This window comes from Tupaia chinensis, unplaced genomic scaffold (genome assembly GCF_000334495.1).
Source record: "Tupaia chinensis unplaced genomic scaffold, TupChi_1.0 Scaffold000119_2, whole genome shotgun sequence".
Classification (NCBI taxonomy): Eukaryota; Metazoa; Chordata; class Mammalia; order Scandentia; family Tupaiidae; genus Tupaia; species Tupaia belangeri.
Genome location: NW_006159586.1, coordinates 4,317,693 through 4,336,081, shown reverse-complemented (window position 1 = coordinate 4,336,081; position 18,389 = coordinate 4,317,693). Strand labels below are relative to the sequence as shown.

Below are 18,389 nucleotides of genomic sequence, written 5' to 3'. Positions count from 1 at the left end.
AACTTTTATTTTTTATCTAGGTCTTCTGACAATTCATGTCCCTAAGCCAAAAGTGCAAACCTTCTAATCATGGCTTCATCTTTGTGACCAGCCCCATCCTGAGGGACCAGACACAGTGGTAATAAAAATAATACTGCTCTGAGTCCTGAAAGTTGACAACTTCCTTGCATCAGAAAGGCTGCTCCTGGTGACTCTGTAGCTATAACCATGCCACAAAACTAATATACTGAATTACATTGTAAACACTATGGATACCGTTTGGATTACCATAAGAAAAAGAGAAAGAAGAAAGAGGCTCATGAAATTCAAAGAAGGCAAAAAAGATGATTGGTCTGAAGGTAAAGCTCTATCACAAATAGTGTCATGCTAAGAAAATACGAATGAAAAGACTATCAAGATGCATGAAAAGAACACCAGAATGATGAAAAGTCTCCACAAGGAATAGTACCTGCCTATCTGCTGGACAGAGAAGAACAGTCCCGAGCTAAAGTACTTTCAAATATGACTAAACAAAAATGGAAAGAGAAAACAGGAAAATGGGAAGTACCTCTACCCAAAGTTTAAGCCCAGGGAAAAACAGAAGTATTAAAAGTTATTCAAACAGGAAAGAGAAAGAAGAAAACATGGAAGAGGATGGTTACAAAAGCCTGCTTTGTTAGAGATGGGTTTACTAGAAAACCGACTAAATATGATAGATTCATTAGGCCAATGGACTTATGTTTCAAGAAGGCCCACATAACAAATCCTGAACTGAAAACCACCTTTTGTCTGCCAATACCTAGTGTAAAGAAGAACCCCTCATCCTCACTATATACAACTTTGGGTATTACCACCAAACGTATTGTCATTGAGGTGAACATGAGTGAATTGGGTATTGTGACACAAGGAGGCAAGGTTATTTGGAAGAAATATACCCAAGTTACCAAGAATCCTGAAAATGATGGATGCATAAATGCTGCCTTTCTGGTTTGACAGCAGTTTCATACAAGTAACTCCCTGTAATTTTTGAAGATGATACACCAATCTGGAAAACCACTATGACTGTGATGTTTCTGAATATAGTCAGTCTTACATGCCTACAGTCATCAAAAGATTATTTATTAAATTGTACAAAAACATTAAAGTGGCCTGGTTTTACAAGTGAAATAAATAAGTAAAATAAAATACAATGCTGTGAAAAGGTAAAGCACACGCAAAAGTTCCCAGTTCAATCCTGGAGACCTCCCTGAGTCTGCCAGGCATGCACTTGCCTACAATCTGAGGCTGACTGCAACATGGTGACTCTGTTAGGGTGCCATCTCTGTCTTTCTGAAAAATGAACTTAAAAAAAAAAGTAACCCTAATCGAGCAAAAGATGCTCCTATCATCAGGACATTCAAATAAATTAGGCACTCTACATCAGAAACTGAGGTCAAAGACCAAATATTAGGACAAAAAAATGCTTCTTTATCACTTAGGAAAGTACAAGGGTTTTAGTAGCTCTGAACAAGGAACAAGGATAAAGATCAAATGTGTATTTTTTTTTGTAGTATCATATCATGTCACCACAACATATTTTTATTGCAATTTGATTACAGGTTGAAGCTTAAACAGTGGTTTATACCAAATGCATTTCAGGTGAACTAGTCGCTAAGGGCATGTGGGAATGCACATCAGATGGAAAAGCCATCCTTAAATCCAACTTCTAGACAGTTTACCTGAGACTGAGGTGCAGTTGATGGTATTTTGACACTAGTGACCTACAATTCTAAAAGGCCTGAGTATGTTGGACCTTATCTTCTTGACTCTTTTCTTCTAATATCACATGTATCCATCTTATTCCAATAAGACTTCAGCATTATCCACTAAACACAAAAGCTAGACATGAACTTATATATATATATATATAGGAATAGCTGCTGTACCCTACTGTTGGTCCACTTAAAATCTCACAAGAGCCTCAGGTTATAACATATCGGGTAAGTCCCCCTCCTCGGACCTCTGATAGTCTCCGGCAGTGTCGTAAAATATTCAGTAACACATGAAATTTCTTGTCAACTTTCAAAGCTGTGAACTCCTTTATGTCAGCTTCCACTATAAAATAATGACCTGAAAATACAAATAACTTGAATGAGGTCAACTTTCCAAATGAGCCGTTAATGCATTAAATTGTAAATAAGTAGCATTAATCAATTTTTACTGTTGCTATTTAATAAACAAAAGCTTGGTATTCTTGCTAAAAAATAATTGTTCTATCAACTGAAGTTATGTAATACCTACTTAGCATTTCAGAATTGTAGCCCTGTTTATTAGATTACTAGCTACCTGTTGGTATCTCTTGAACAATTCACTTTTCAAGAGGCAATACAGTTAAAAGAATGAAACCACAGCAGCTCTGTTACTTAGCTGGATGATCTCGGGCAAGTAAGTTAAGCTCTCTACCTAGTCAGCAAAAAATGGGGTAATAACAGTACCTCCCCTTTCAGGATGTTGTGAGGAAAGCTCATAGTGAACGATCTGGTACACTGTAAACACTATATAGGCACAACCAACTGTGATCATTACTATCCTAATTCTCAAAACATCAGGTATGTTGCCACAGTATAGTTCCACAATACACTCTAACACAGCATTTCTCATATTCAGCACTTTAGACATTTTAGGTCAGATCATTCATCTTGTAGGGACTGTGCTATAAACTACAGGGAGTTTTATTAGCATCTCTGGCCTCTGACTACTAGGTTCTTGGAGTACCCCAGTCCTAGCTTTAATAACCAAAAATGTCTCCAGACCTGGAAAAATGTCCCTAGTAGGAAAACTGTCCCTGATTAGGAATTAATACAACAGAATTTTTGAGAAATATCTTTGTTTTGGGAACCAGCAGGTGGCATAGTGGTTAAGGTACTGGACATTCCCAAATGGCCAAACACAGTTCGAGCCCTGGACCTGATGGTTTGCTTGTTCACTTTCTCTCTCTCTCTGTCTCTCTCTAGTCAAATTAAAATAAATGAATAAACAAAAAAATTTAAATAAAATAATTTTTAAAAAAATACTTTTGTTTCTCATGATATAGTTAAACTCCAAATAGCTGACAAATATATATGCTATCAGTTTACCTTTGGTATCCTTTGTTTCTTCATCAATAAATCTGTGATAGAGATTTCTGGCCACAGAATTCATAGACTTTTTTGGCTGATGTAGGATCTTATATTTACTAATTACTGCCTTGTTGATTTCTTTAATAACATCATTAATTTGAGAATAGGTTAAACGTGATTTCATGTACCTATAAAAAAGCATACGGTTTATTATTTTTTTAATAAAGAAATTTTTATCATACAAAATTACTGTGAAAAACATTATGTGTGATGACTTTGTACAACAGAATACTATAGAGTCTTTTATAAAAAGAATTTTATATCAATTTCCAAATAAACCAGACACATCTCAAGAGTAAAAAAGTTAAACAGGAATGACAACATAACAGTACTTATTTTCCCCAATACGGTTTAGAAGCATTAATTTCCATTCTCTATTTAATGGAGAATTAATATTATAATTTAAAATAAGCTTTCCAACTCTGATTCATACATACTTATTAACTGTAAGACTGAAGTTTATTTAAACATTTTCAAATGTTTGTGAGCAAAGGAAAGAAAATATAAATTAGGGGCTAGGGGTGGCTGGCAGGGGACATAGTGGTAAAGATGTTGGATTCTCACATGGCCAACTGCAATGAGTCAAGTCCCAGACCTGGGAGCTTGAAACTCACGGGGGGCATGTGAGCATGCATGCCCAAAATGCTAGGAGGAGAATGAAGAAAAGGGATTGTGGTGTGGCCATCTCCCCTGGAGGGCGATTTGTCACTTTCCCTCTCACTGTCTCTCTGGCAAGCATATGTGCCCTATGGCAAAAATCTTAAAAAGAGTTAGGGTTTGGACAGTGAGATGGAGATAAAATGTAGTACTGCTTTGCAAGGCTGACCCACATGGGAAGGTTCCAGGTTTATGACTGGAGACCTCACTGAGTAAGCCATGCATATATGTGCCCTCGATCTGGAGCTAGCTCTAGCTGAGGGTGGATTATGGCATCAAGACCCTGTTGGGGGTACTGTCTCTCTCTGACTCATGGAAGAAATAAGTGAACTTAAAAAAACAAAGAAAAGAAATTATATAACTCACAGCATTCTAGTCTGATGCAAAAACAATTATCAGTTCAGAGAAAGGAGAAAACACCAGAAGGAAATGGAGGAAAAAAATGAAGGACAACAAAGATGAAAATGAAGATTAAGACAAGGAAAAACTGATGGGCAAAGGATGCAAAGAAATGAAAAGGTTCTGAATTTGGGAACCAGCAGTTAGCGTAATGGCTATGTGGCTGGACTCCCACGTAGTCGACCGCGGTTCACGTCCCAGACCCAGTGGCTTAAAACTCACACCGGGTGCGTGTGTGTACGTGCCCAAGATCCCGAGAGGAGAATGGAGGAGAAGGGATTGCGGCGTGACCATCCCCCCTGGGGGGTGATTTCTCGCTTTCTGTCTCTATGTCTCTGTCTGTCTAGCGAGCGCATGTGCCCTATAGCGAAAAACCTCTCCAAAAAAAAAAAAAAAAAAAGGTTCTGAATTTAAGATGCAAGGGCAGAGGAGACCACATTCTTTTTTCCTCCATTTCTCCATCTGGTCAGGACTTTCAGCACATATGCACACACATCCAGCATGTTTTTCAAGCCACAGGGATGGGATCTGAACTGCAATCAGTCATGTGCGATCCAGCTCCTAATGTACAGCGCTTAACCACCATCCAATGGGGCCAGCCCTATATAACTATTAAAATCCAAGTTTTCAGGAGCAGTAGATGGCATAATGGTTACATCGCTGGACATAGTTTGAGTTCTGGACCTGGTAGCTTAATGCTCACACCAGGCACGTGTGCATGCATGCCCAAGATCCCAAGAGGAAAATGGAGAAGGGACTGTAACGTGGTCATACTTCCTTAGGGCTAATTGTTGTCTTACTCTCTCTCTCTCTCTCTCTGGTGAGCGCACATGCTCTATAGCAAAAATAAATAAATAAATAAATAAAACTCTCTAAAAACAAAACAAAAAAACAAGTTTTCAATCATAGTCTAAAATGGAAAAGTACCCATATTAAAAATAAGTAATCTTGCAGCCAGCAGATGGCATAGCAGTTGTATCACTAGACTCCTACATGGACACCTGCAGCTTGAGTTTCAGACTCAGTGGCTTAAAAATTACCCCAGACCTGTGTGCATGCATGCCCAAGATCTCAGAAGGAGAACAGAGAAGAAGGGAGTGTAACATGGCCATCCTCCCTGCGGGCTGATTTCTCGCTTTCTGTCTCTCTGTCTCTCTGGCAAGCGCACATGCCCTATAGCAAAAATCTCTCCCCCCCCATAAAAAGAAGTATTCTATATTTATATTATAACTATACCTTGGTAATAATTATCAGAAATACCTGTAATACATGTTTAATTTAATAAAATCTAGAAAGAAATGTCCTTTCTTATCTGAATAGGAAAATTACAGATGAGTTTGATTTCCTGACATGAAATGCTTTTTAGAAACAAATATTATTTGTATAATAAAAAAAAAAAATAGAAAACAAGAAATGTAACATAAAATAAAGTTTAGAAATTAAGCAAAGCCCTGGAATTATGAGAGTTAAAAAACATGGATTTTTATAACTGGTCCCCATTATGAAAAAGAAAAGGAGACTTTCTTCTGGAGGAGGCATCTAATCATATTCATTCCTGTATTCTCCTCAGTGACCCAAGAATACATCACAGACACAAAAAAAGTATATAGTACAAGGGACAAAAGTAAACCAAACACACAAAACATTATCCTCTGTAATTCTCAAATCCACACAATACACTCAGTTTCCTTAAAATTACAGCAAACTAAGGCTACTTCTAGGGCTGGCAGGTGGCATGGTAGTTAAGGGCACTGGACTCCCACATGGCCGACAGCAGTTCGAGTCCTGGACCTAGTGATTTACTTTCTCACTTTCCCTCTCTCTCTCTCTCTCTCACTCTGACCCTCTCTGGTTAAATAGAAAGAAAGAAAGAGAGAGAGAGATAAAGGGAGAGAGAAAGAAAGGGAGAAAAGGAGAGAGGGAGAGAGAAAGAAAGTTAGTTAAATAAAATAATTCTTAAAAAAAAAAAAAACTAAGGCTACTTGAAAATGTAATCAGTAGGCTGGCTTGCTCCATGGCTCAGCAATAATACGTCGCTCAAGAGAAGCAGGATCTGGGCCAGCCCCATAGCCTACTGCTTTAAGGGAGCAATATCCTACCTGGCCAACTGTAGTTCAAATCCAGGCTCCAGTGGCTTGAAAAATATGTCGGTTACATGTGTTCCTAAAATCCCATCACATCCTGATAGGATGGAGAAATGGAGAAGGGATTGCGGCATGACCATTGACGGTGGGTGTTCTCTCCCTCCCTGTTTCTTAGAGTAAGCACACATTCTCTGGTAATTTTAAAAAAAAAGAGAGACAGGACCAGCAGTTGGCGTAATGGCTATGTCGCTGGACTCCCATGTAGTCAACTGTGGTTCAAGTCCCGGACCTGGTGGCTTAAACTCACGCTGGGTGCATGTATGTGTGTGCCCAAGCTCCCAAGAGGAGAATGGAGGAGAAGGGATTGTACCGCAGCCATCCTCCCTGGGGAGTGATTTATCGCTTTCTGTCTGTCTCTGTCTTTCTGGTGAGCACACGCACCTTATAGCAAAAACCTCTCAAAAAAAAAAAAGAGAGAGAGAGAGAAAGAGAAATTGGATCCCACATGGTGACCATGGTTCAAATCTCTGGGCCAGTCAGCCTTAAAAACACCATGCATGTGGCAACCACTAGAAGGCTATAAGAAGAGGATCGTGACGTGGCGTGACCAGATCTTATGGAGAGTGTTCCTCCTCTCTCTTTACTCTTTCTCGCATGTGTATACACACACACACTCTATCATAATTTAAAAATATATATAATTTGTAAATCTGTATCACATACAAAAAAATTAGCAGATATGGAAGGTGAGCACTGAGGTTATTAATGTAATGGTTTAAAAGATTTGAAAGAATTCCTAAATACACTGTAGAGATCTATGGTATCAAGAGTTTGTGAAAACTATAGTTAGAAACAATGCCATGTTGGGCCTAGATGGTATGGCAGTAAAACCTGGTGGTCTCCACGGATGACCCACATGGGAAGGTTCTACCTTCACACCTAGAGCTATATGAAGCTGGAGGAGGATCGCAGCATCAAGACCCTGTTGGGGATACCTTCCGTCTCTTTCTCTTTTTTGATCATAAAAGAAATATATAAACTTTAAAAAAAACATATATAAAAAGAAATAAAAGAAAAGGAAAGGAAAAACAAGGCACAGAAACGAGTTTAGAAAAGAGAGGGAAAAGAAGTCCAAGTTAGGTCTTGAGAGAACCTTACCAATAAAAAGATTTATCTCTAGATATCTCTACAAAAAGAGATTTTACAAAAACCAAAGTATCTTCAAAAATTTTTCTGCCTTTTCATAGTACAGTGTAAAACTATTCTTTTTTAGAGAGAGATTTTTGCTATGGGGCGCATGCACTCACCAGAGAGACAGAAAGTACAAATCACCCCCCAGGAGGGATAGCCACGCTGTAATCCCTTCTCCTCCATTCTGGACACACACACACATGCACCCAGCATGAGTTTTAAGCCACCAGGTCTGGAACTCAAACTGCAGTCGATTATGTGGGAGTCCAATGATGAAACCATCCCACCATCTGCTGGTCCCAATGTAAAACTATTTTAAAGCTCAAAAAAAAAACTATTTTAAAGCTCAATGTTCGAACACATTTGACATATTGTAATTAATATAATTAAGATTTATGACCTCAACAATCACATATGTTGGTTATTAAAGAGCTGAAGATTCAAATTTATCTTAAGTACTTACGCAGGAACACTATCAAACTCATCACAAGTTATAAATGGCATTTCTTTAATACTTCTTTGTTCTTTTGGCAGCTTCTTTGTGGGTGCAGGTTCCTCAACTTTGACTGGTTCTTCAGGGTCAACATCTGATTCTTTAGCCCTACAGAATAAAGATGAACATACGTTCAGGTAATCATCCAGTTTTTCTCAATTGAAAATAATCAATATTAAATATGATTCATCCTGTAATGATTTTTTTATATTTTGCTAAAGGGCACATGTGCCAGAGAGAGAGAGAAAGTGAGAGAGCATCCCTCAGGGGGACGGCCATGCTGCAATCCCTTCTCCTCCGTTCTTCTCTTGGGATTTGGAGTGCACATGCACATGCATCTAGCTTGTACTTCGAGTGGCCGGGTCTAGGACTCGAATTGCATAGTCACTTATATGAAATTCAGCTCTCTTAACCACTACACCACTGGCTGGCCCCATCCTGTTACGATATTTATAGCCAGCATTTTTCTCTATCTCTATACCTATTGTTCATAAACATCTAAATAGCGAAGAGAATGTTGAGAAATTAAGTCCCCATATCCTCAGTTACATTGATGTATATGTTCAAAATATGGTCTATGTGGTACATACACTAGACATCTTCATCAGTTGTCCAACTGCTCCTCAAAGTCATCATATGTAAAGTTGAACATAACTGAACGGCTTTACTTCCTGACTTCCCCCATTCTGAACCTGGAAGAATCCCTATAGACTTTTTATTTTAGAGATGCTTTTGTTACATGGCATGTACACTTGCTGAAGAGACAAAGAAAAAGAAACCAAGAAATCACCACCCAGGAAGATAGCCATGCTGTAATCCTTTCTTCTCCATTCTGTCAGGATTTTAGCACACACACCCACATGCCCATTGTGAGTTTCAAGCCACTGGGTCCAGAACTCAAACTGCAGTCGACCATGTGGGAGTCCAGCACCTTAACCACTACACTACCTGCTGGCCCCCTTAGACTTTTATTTATACTAGTTTATCATTATGGTTGTAAATGCTAGTCCCCACCTATTGCAGACTCATTTTAATTGCCAGCAATGAGCATCAGTCACCCTCGGATACAGTCTGCCCAGATTTTTAAGTCAGTGAGAAGGCTACTAATATAGCTCCTACCCCACCAGCAAATGGAATCTAGGGCCCCAGCAGGTAGTGTAGTGCTTAAGGCACCAGACTTCCATGTGGCTGATCATGGTTCAAGTCCCAGACCCAGTGGCTTTAAACTCATGCCAGGAGTGTATGTGTGCATACCCCAGATCCCAAGAGGATAATAGACAAGAAGGGATTGCAGTGTGACCATCCCCACTGGGGCATGATTTCTCACTTTCTCTTTCTGCCTCTAAAAAATTCTCTTTCTGTCTCTGTCTCTTCGGCAAGTATACATGCCCTATAGCAAAAAATCTTTCTTGTAAACAAACAATGACAAAACAAACAAACAAAAATGTCTCTAAAAATGGAGTCTGGAAACAGACTAGTTTCTAGGCTGCTTATCTTCCAGGTATGGAAAAGATGTTTGTTGCTAGCAGTGAGTCAAGCCATAGTGAAGGGAATCCCCAGGAAGAAAGAATGTTAGATGCTAAGATGACAGCTGAGCATGAAACAGAGGGTAACCAGGCCTGACGGTGTGATTCAGGAGACGGTTATGTTGCAAACTGTTGATTCACAATAAAGATGCCCAATGCTACGGTATCACCACCTTGTGGGACTCCTAACATGAGACTCCATCATGAGATTGGCTCATTGCTACCTGTACTTGCTTATCTTGACCATGTGGTAAGGATGCACTTAATTTTTCCTCATTCCCTGATTATGTATGTCAGTTGAAAAGAGTCAGTTCAAACAACAGAAAGCTTCTGCTTTATCTAGCCCTAAGAGCTAAAGCAAGGCCATAGTGAGCTTAGGGGAAGAAAATCTTCCCATTTCTCTGGTCACATTCCTATTAGATGTCCAACATCTGGCCCACCTAATAATTATGGTAGAAATTCTATGATGACCTACCTTTTTCCCTATCACTCACTCACAAGCCTGTCCACTAATATTCTCCTCCAGCAGGGAAATTCCAGGTCCCTGACCATGCTTAGGAAATCTGTTGCACTTCCTTTCCTAGAGACCTTCAACTATCTGCAATAACATGGCTCTTTTCCTGTACAGCAAAGTTCACGCTTGCCTTTCAGTTTCTCAAATTTAAATAGCATATAGTTTATGGAAACGCACAGATAGAAGCATGATTATCATAACATCAAGAAAGTGATTACCTCACCTCTCTGATAAAGGGAGGGAACGCAAGAGAAATAAAGTATTGATAATGTCTTAGTTCTTAACCTGGCTGGTAGATAACATAGATATTTGTTTTATTATTATCCTTTAATTTGCTACTAAGAAAATGGGGTGATAGTAAAGAAGACAAAATTTCAAAAACGAAACAGTGGTAAACAAGATGAAATCTGAAGGGCAAGATCAGAGTTGAAGAGGGATTGTGGACCTCTATGTGATCTTCAAACACTCGGTTTAAAAAGTGGTTGCAATTGGCAGTCGAAAGCTAGCAGTAGGGCCTCTGGGAAAAAGGCAAAGCACAGACATACATATACTATCAGTGAACAGACAAAAAGGACATTAGTTCCGGGAGAAAAAAGAGCTAAGGTTATTGTTCCTTTGGCTATGTTTTTTTTTGGAGAGGTTTTTGCTATAGGGTGCATGTACTCGCCATAAAGACAATGAGAAACAGAGAAAGAAAGCAAGAAATCATCCCCCAGGGGGGATGGCCATGCTGCAATCCTTCCTCCTCCATTTTCCTCTTGGGATTTGAGCACACACGTACACACATGCACCCGGCATGAGTTTAAGCCACCAGGTCCGGGACTAGAACTACAGTTGACTACATGGGAGTCCAGGGACATAGCCATTACGCCAACTGCTGGTCCCCCTTTGGCTATTATTAAGATGAAAAGTTCATTAAATTAATTTTCACCCTAAAGCAGTGGTCCTCAAGGGTCAAGGGAGATTTTGCCCGAAGAGGTCATTTGGCCATATCCGGAGACATTTCTCATTGTCACAGTTGGGTAGTGGAGGGGGATGTTATTAGAATCTAGTGAGCAGAGATCAAGGAGGTTATGAACTGTTCTAGTGTCGAGACAAAGAATTATCCAGCTTAAAATGTCAATAGAGCTGAGATCAATTAACCACTCTAAGGTGAAGAACTCAGTGGAAACAGAGAGCCTAGATATTTACCTTTGGGAAACAAGGGATCACGTTTTTCTCAGGGACAAAAACTAAGAAAACTGATGAAGATAAGGGGAAATACTGTTTCTAATGTAAGTGACCAAAAAACTGGATAATCAGTGCCAAGATTCCAAGTACATGGAAGAGTAAAAACTTTGAGGAATTTGTCTTCGTGGATTTAAATCCAGATAGCATGAATAATTAAAAATCTACTTACGTGCTCTGGGTTACTGTTACTTGAGGCAAATGGAGAGGAATGTTCTCTTTGAGATGTTCTACATCTTTATAATCTTCTTCGAGAGATTCACAGAGTTCCTAAAATTAAAAAGAAATGCTCACAAATAAGCCTCTCTCCACCCTGTGTATGTTTTAAGACATTATAGTGGACATTTATAGCCTCGTGGTTAAGGCAATCAGATCCCACAAGGTCAACTGTGGTTTAAATCTCACACCCAGTGGCTTGAAAAATATGCCAGTCACAAGTGTGTGCATGCCTCAATAGCATGGAGAAATGGAAGAGAAGGGATTGCAGCAAGACCACACCCCATGGCAGGAAGAGAGGTTTTTCCTACAACTCTCTCTGGTGAGCAAACATATCCCCTGACAATTAAAAAAAGAGAGAGACATCACTTTTCAGCCTTTTGGCTAAGATCAAGTGTAAAAAAAGAGAGAGTGAAAAGGAAAGACTATAACCATAATCACAGTAACTCTAAGTGTTGAGAAGACATAATGAAATAGAAAAACCCTGAATGCTATAGTATAAAAGCCCTAGGGCCAGCAGGTGGCATGGTAGTTAAGGTGCTAGACTTCCAGTTATATCACTGGACTCCCACATGGCCAACCACAGTTCAAGTCCTGGACCTGGTGGCTTGAAACTCACATCGGGCACATGTGCATACAAGCCTAAAAGAATAGAAAAGGGATTACAGCATGGCTAAATCTAGGGCGTGATTTTTCACTTCTCTCTCTCTCTCTCTTTCTCTCTCTGGTGAGTACACACACCCTAAGGCAAAAACCTCTTTAAAAAAAAAAAAAAAACACAAGTGGCACTTTATAACATTAATAATATACAAAGTCAAAGAACATTATAAATGTAAAGAATCCTTAAACGAGCAAGCTCATGGCCCACTGGTTAAGAAGCTTGGATCTCACAGGGCCAACCATGTGGTTTGAATCTGACTTGTCTTGAAAAGCACACCAACTTTGTGTGCATACCCAAAATCCAGAAAGGAAGAAGCAACGGAGGAAACAGAACTGCAGCATGACTATGCCCCATGCGTTGCTTTTTCACTTTCCCTCTCTCTCTTTCTCATCACTGCTGTGAGTGCACACACCCTGTGGCAAAGTAAAAAATAATAATAATTATTTAATGATTAGGAAATTTGTATTTATTGCTTTTTCACTTTGTTTCTTCATTAGAAAAACAGTACCTTGAGTGAGCTGTTGGTTTGTTCTTGATATTGAATTTCCAATTCCAATTTATTCAGAAGTTCATTTACTACAATGATCTCATCTCCTATTTTATGTAACATAGACTTCAAAGTGGGCTCTTGACCTATTATAAAGATCAAATGGGGAACCAGCAGTTAGCATAATGGCTATGGCACTGAACTCCCATGTAGCTGACCATGCTTCAAGTCCCAGACCGGTGGCTTAAACTCACGTCGGGCGCGTGTGCGTGCATGCCCAAGATCCTGAGAGGAGAATGGAGGAGTAGGGATTGCAGTGTGGCCAACCCCCTGGGGGTTGATTTCTCGCTTTCTATTTCTCCGTCTGTCTCTGTCTTTCTGGTGATCACACACACACCCTACAGCAAAAACCTCTCCAAATAAATAAATAAATAAATAAAATGGGAAACAAAGTATATAAAAAAGTAATAATGTATAAGTACCCATGAGAACTCTTGGGACAGAGAACTGTACTTTAGTGTCTGAGTCTGTTATTGGGTTGCTAACAAAAATACCTGACGCTAGTGACTTTCTAAAGAAATATAGGTTTATTCAACTCACAGTTTGGAGGCCCAGGATCCAATTTCCACTGGTTACAGCACTACTGAGGGTGGAATCGTAAGCAGAGCACAGTGTAGTCTGTATCTGTAACCTCTGCCTGTCTCGTTTCCTCTCTTTATACACACACCAGAACTAAACCGTAGAGTTCTAGTTACTCAGTCACTAATCTTATCTCAAAAGTCCCTAATGAGATTTAATCATTACAACAGCTGAACATCTGAATGGGGGGAGGGCAGAGATAAGTCATAACACTTATTTTGAGACATTGGGTTTGGAAAAAGGAATATTGCCTCAGCCCCTAGTAATTCTCTCTCTTTCTCTCTCTCTCTCTCTCTAAGTTTATTTCTTCCATGAGTGAGAGCCAGAGACAGAGAAAGCACCCCTAACTAGTTCTGGATGCCAAGATTCATCCACTGCCAGCTCAGGATCATGGGTAAGTATGTGCCTGGCATACTCAGGAAGGTCTTCTGATTTGAATCATGAGCTTTCCCATGTGGAACTCTCAGAGCCTTGCATTTTACCCTGTACCACTTCAGGTTTTGTTGTTTTGTTTTGTTCCCCTTTTAGTACTTCCATTTAGCTCTAGAACCACAAATATCCACATAACCTGCAAATTTGACTACTGGTCTATGTGTCTCAGAAGAAGATAAATAAATAAATCTAACTAATACCTAGCTCTTCATTCTTTTTTTTTGGGGGGGGGGGGGGGGGGAGTTTGCCATAGGGCATGTGCGCTCGCCAGACAGACAGAGAGAGACAGAGAGACAGAAAGTGAGAAATCACCCCCCAGGAGGAATGGCCACACCACAACCCCTTCTCTTCCATACTCCTCTCGGGATCTTGGGCATGCACGCACACACGCCCAGCGTGTTTTAAGCCACCGGGTCCAGGACTCGAACCGCAGTCGACTACATGGGAGTCCAGTGACATAGCCATTACGCTAACTGCTGGTTCCCCTAGCTCTTCATTCTAGGTCTTTTGCATTTTCAGTATCCTCTGCAATATTCAAAATCATGACACTAAAGTGTTTTTAAAATCACCATTTGAAATCTAAAATTACCTTTCTAAGATACATCATCTTAAGCAGGCACAAGATATCAAAGTGGAGCAATAATCAAAATGTATTTTCTGTATACAAAGTCAGTTGGCTGTTTTACTTACCACAGTTTCTTAATGACAAAGTTTTTTTAATATTGCTAATCTTTTCATTAACATGAGAGCATAACCGTTCCAGATCGGAGGACGCCATCCTTTAAGCCTCTGAAGAAAAAACAAACACATTTGTACAAAAAGTCAGAAAAATTTCAGTCCGATTTCAAAATCTGAGAATGGTGAATATGCAGTAAATCACATTTCCTTGAAAGAAAAAGAAAAACTTTTAAGGGCAATTTTTTTGAATTCTACATAATTCAGTTTCTAAACAAATTCCGAGCGCTTCCTGTAGTCAATGGATCCCAAACCAGGGTACAGGGCACAAACTTGGGGTAACTTCCCTAAGGATTTAGGAGTTCGAAAGCAAAAGATAACATTGGGGTTTTTTGTTTGTTTTTTTTTTAGAAATGCAAAATATATGCGCATTTTAAAGAAACACACTATAATTTCAAAGAAACAGGCCCAGGTAAGCATTTTTCCCACGCCTTGGGGGTTTGGGCTTTACAGCCTGGGATTGGAAGGAGGCGCAGAGAAGGGAAGAACTCCGTTACTGTTCACCCCGAGGGTCAGTGAGGTGGGCCGGTATAAAGCGTCCACTCCCGCCAAACTCCCGAAGGAATGCCAAGGCCCGGCCTCCGCTCGGCGCGCCCGGCCGCGGATCCCCCACCCGCCCAGCGACGACCCCAGCTGCCTCCGAGGTAAGAATCCCAACGCCAGACTCCAACCTCTCGTGAGTCCAGGAGCAAAGGGCACACTACTCGCCGTTATGGCGCAAACCGTGGACACCTCAGTTTCAGCCGGAAGTCCGTGATCACTAGACGCGACTCTGGGAACAAAATTCAAACTCCGCGCCTCCCGCCGGCGTCGCGCACGCGCACGACCGCGCTCCCAGCAGGCCAACTCTGCTACAGCTCGCGTTTCCGCCGTCATCCGGGACCACAGTGGGGAGGGCAGTGAGCGGCCGGGGTGGAGCCATGGGCGGGACGGGGAGGGCCATGGGCTGGTCGTGGGCGGGGCCGGGCCGGGGTATTAGCGGAACGAAGACGGGACAGGATTGGGTGGAAGGCTGCCAGGCGGATGCCCCGCCTACGCAGGGCCGTCACAGGAGATCTCAATTGATCACTCAGTCTTGCCTGCCTCCCAGCCATTAGCCAAGAGCTTGTGGGGCTAAAATAGCCAGCCAAAATAGTGGTTCTCTAAATTTCCTGCACATCAGACACTCAGGAGATGAGGCCCAAGCCATTATATATTTTTAAAACACCCTAGGTAATTTCTTTTACTTCTTTTAAGAATTTTTTTTTATTTTTAATTTTTTTTTTCACATGAGTTTTGCTAGAGAAAGAGAGAGGGTGAGTGAGAAAGCAAGTCGCCACGTCCAGGACTCGAACCACAGTCAGCCATGTGGGAATTCCAGCACCTTAACCACCATGCCACCTCCTGCCCCCACCCCAGATAATTTCACCCAAGTGTGTGAGCTAAAAGATACAGAACCTGTCTTTGTGGAGCTTACAGTGAACAAAGTTAAAATGAGAAAAGCCAAAGTTTAATTCCCCTTGTTGAAAAACAAAGAGAAAAGCATCCTAGGGCTGGAATGACAGCTCTATGTCATCAAGTAGCAAGTTCTTCCAGTCTTTTGGCTCAAAGTAAGTTTGTTATTCCTGTAGCGTAAAAATCCATGCTTCAGGATTTGACAAACTTGAAAAGCGTCTTCAGCATCCTGTTGGTTGTGGAAGCAAACCAAGCAAAAAGTCATCAAGATATATCTTGACAAGGTAGCTGTCCAATTTGTTCAACTTTGAAGACTTGGTTTGGATACATGCAGTTGGGCCCTATTGTGGAGAAGAAATGGGCCCTTTCTGTTGACCACTACTGGCTGCTGGCATTGCAGTTTTCGGTACATCTCATTGAGGCTGAGTGTCCTTGGAGGTAGTGGTTTCACAGGATTCAGAAAGCTGTAGTGGATCAGACCAGTGGCAAATCACCAAGCAGTGACCATGGCCTTTTTTATTGGTGCAAGTTTAGCTTTGGGAAGTACTTTCGGAGCTTCTTCTTAGTCCAACCAATGAGCTGGTTGTCACATAAAATTCACTTTTTGTTGCACATCATAATCTGATCAAGAAATGGTTCATTGCATAGGATAGTAGATGACACTTTTAAAACGACGATTTTTTTTAAATTTCAGCCAGCTCAAGGACCAGCAGATGGTGTAATGGTTACATCGCTGGACACCCAAGTAGTCAATTGCAGTTTGAGTCCCAGACCTGGCGGCTTGAAACTCATGCCAGGCACGTGTGCGTGCGTGCCCATGATCCAAAGAAGAGAATGGAGGAGAAGGGATTACAACATGACCATCCGCCCCTGGGGGCTAATTTTTCGCTTTCTGTCTCTCTGTCTCTCAGCGAGTGCACGTGTACTATAGCAAAAACCTCTCAAAAAATTTTCAGTCAGCTCATGAGGCACCCACTTACAGAGCTTTTTGCCTTTCCAATTTGCTTCAAATGCTGAACAGCTGGAGAACAGTCAACATTGAGTTCTTCACAAACTTCTCGTGTAGCTGGAAGAGGATCAGCTTTGATGATTGCTCTCAATTGGACATTTTCAGCTTCCAGTGGCTGCCCATTGTGCTCCTCATCTTCAAGGTTCTCATCTTTTTTCATAAAATTTCTTGAGCCACCCTACATTATACATTCATTAGCGATTTCTGTTGTTTATAAACCATAAAGCCTATGGTATTCTGAATGAATTAAAATAGTGAAATTTCTGGAGTGTCCAAAAAGTCAAAGAACTCCCTTCTACTCAGTTCCCACCCATAAAATGAAAGTTCTGCCCCAGGTGTGGCAAGGCAAGACTACCAGGGCCCAGGCCAACGAAGCCACGTGGGAAGGTACAGGTTTGTGTCCTGCGGTCCTCTATACACCGATTGTGCACAGGTGCCCATGTCTGTGATCCTAGCTGGATGTGCCTAGGTGTGAGTCATGTCATGAAGACTCTGCTGGGTCTCTCTCTCTCTCTCTCTCTGTCTCAACAAAAATGAAAGGCTACTAGGGCCCCTCACTTCAGCTCACTCACAGGGTAGAGAAGTTCCATGTTAGGAGAGACAAGCCAAGACTAGAGGCTACCATCTCCATTTAGCATACAGAGCAGTGGTTCAAAGGTTTTGAAAAGTGGAGAGAGGCAGCCTTTAAGAACATAGGTTTTTCAAGCTCTGTAGAATTTGTCAGGGTAGGCAGATAATCAGACATGAGCAGGGAAGGGAGACTCTAGAGACCCATGGCACTGCCCGTGGGAAACACCCCAAATTGCCCTATTTGTAGTTTTGTGAGAAAATTTGGCTACTCAAGATAGGGGGCAGCAGAGAAGAGTTTATTTAACTTAGAACATATTCAGTATTGAAACTAGGGACTTACATAACTTGACGAGACTTTATGTACCTTGGCGCATGCTCAGTACTGAATTTGGTTGCCCTCAAGTAACCTTTAACTCATTAACATATCTTTTGCATTGACTCATGGGAAATTATAAAACAAGGCTGAACTGAGCATGTACTGAAGTAAAAGGGGGAGGAGCCAAGATATAAAAGCATACAGAAACCTGAATGCTGGTATCCCCTCCTGGAGTCAGCCTGCTTCTACTTCTCAGGAGTGTAATTTCACTTTCACTTTTCTCTGCTTTGTACTTTTATTTTACCCTGTTATAAAGCTTTATTGTTCCACTATAAGGCTGTCTCTTGGCTGAATTCTCTCCCTCAAAAAGACAAGAATGAAGGTATTCATCTCCACACTAACAAATGAAACTGAGTTCATTTAAAACAGTGGGGAAGTTCAGGTCTAAGGGTCCCCTTGAAAACAATGAAGATTTTGGTGTAAAGCAAGGAAGAGGATGTCATTAGCTCCACTTAATTAGGCAGAACATTGTAAACTCTGTGGCAGCCAGTTCATCATACAGAACCAGAAAAAGAGACAGCTGGGACCAGCAGTTAGCATAATGGCTATGTCGCCGAACTCTCATGTATATCTAGCGAGTGCATGCACCCTATAGCAAAAAA

At 41.0% G+C, this 18,389-nt stretch overlaps 1 protein-coding gene and 1 pseudogene across 2 annotated transcripts; one reads left to right on the top strand and one right to left on the bottom strand.

Annotated features, from left to right (window-relative positions):
- Nucleotides 1–207: 207 nt before the first annotated feature.
- Nucleotides 208–972, top strand: LOC102485257 (ribosome biogenesis protein NSA2 homolog pseudogene; annotated as a pseudogene).
- A 932-nt stretch (nt 973–1,904) lies between these two features.
- On the bottom strand, nt 1,905–15,255 carry SKA1 (spindle and kinetochore associated complex subunit 1). Of its 2 annotated transcripts, XM_006144454.3 has the most exons (7): nt 15,070–15,255; nt 14,354–14,452; nt 12,614–12,738; nt 11,401–11,498; nt 7,932–8,069; nt 3,096–3,265; nt 1,905–2,088 (listed from the first exon to the last, which is right to left on the bottom strand). In XM_006144454.3, exons 2-7 carry the CDS (start codon nt 14,439–14,441, stop codon nt 1,940–1,942), a joined length of 768 nt encoding a protein of 255 aa, XP_006144516.1. In that variant the 5' UTR covers nt 14,442–14,452; nt 15,070–15,255; the 3' UTR covers nt 1,905–1,939. The 2 variants fall into 2 exon arrangements, with proteins under 2 accessions (XP_006144516.1, XP_014441724.1); XM_014586238.2 differs by lacking the exons at nt 14,354–14,452; nt 15,070–15,255 and adding an exon at nt 13,193–13,283.
- Between the last annotated feature and the right edge of the window lie 3,134 nt (nt 15,256–18,389).

What these genes read in the sequence shown, in the direction of transcription:
- SKA1 (XM_006144454.3), bottom strand. Translation starts at nt 14,441, where the DNA reads ATGGCGTCCTCCGATCTGGAACGGTTATGCTCTCATGTTAATGAAAAG. An exon ending in TTTGTCATTAAGAAACTGTG is followed by an intron (nt 12,739 to 14,353) that starts GTAAGTAAAACA and finishes TCTTTATAATAG; the next exon opens with GTCAAGAGCCCACTTTGAAG. An exon ending in GTAACAGTAACCCAGAGCAC is followed by an intron (nt 8,070 to 11,400) that starts GTAAGTAGATTT and finishes TTTATTCTGTAG; the next exon opens with GGCTAAAGAATCAGATGTTG.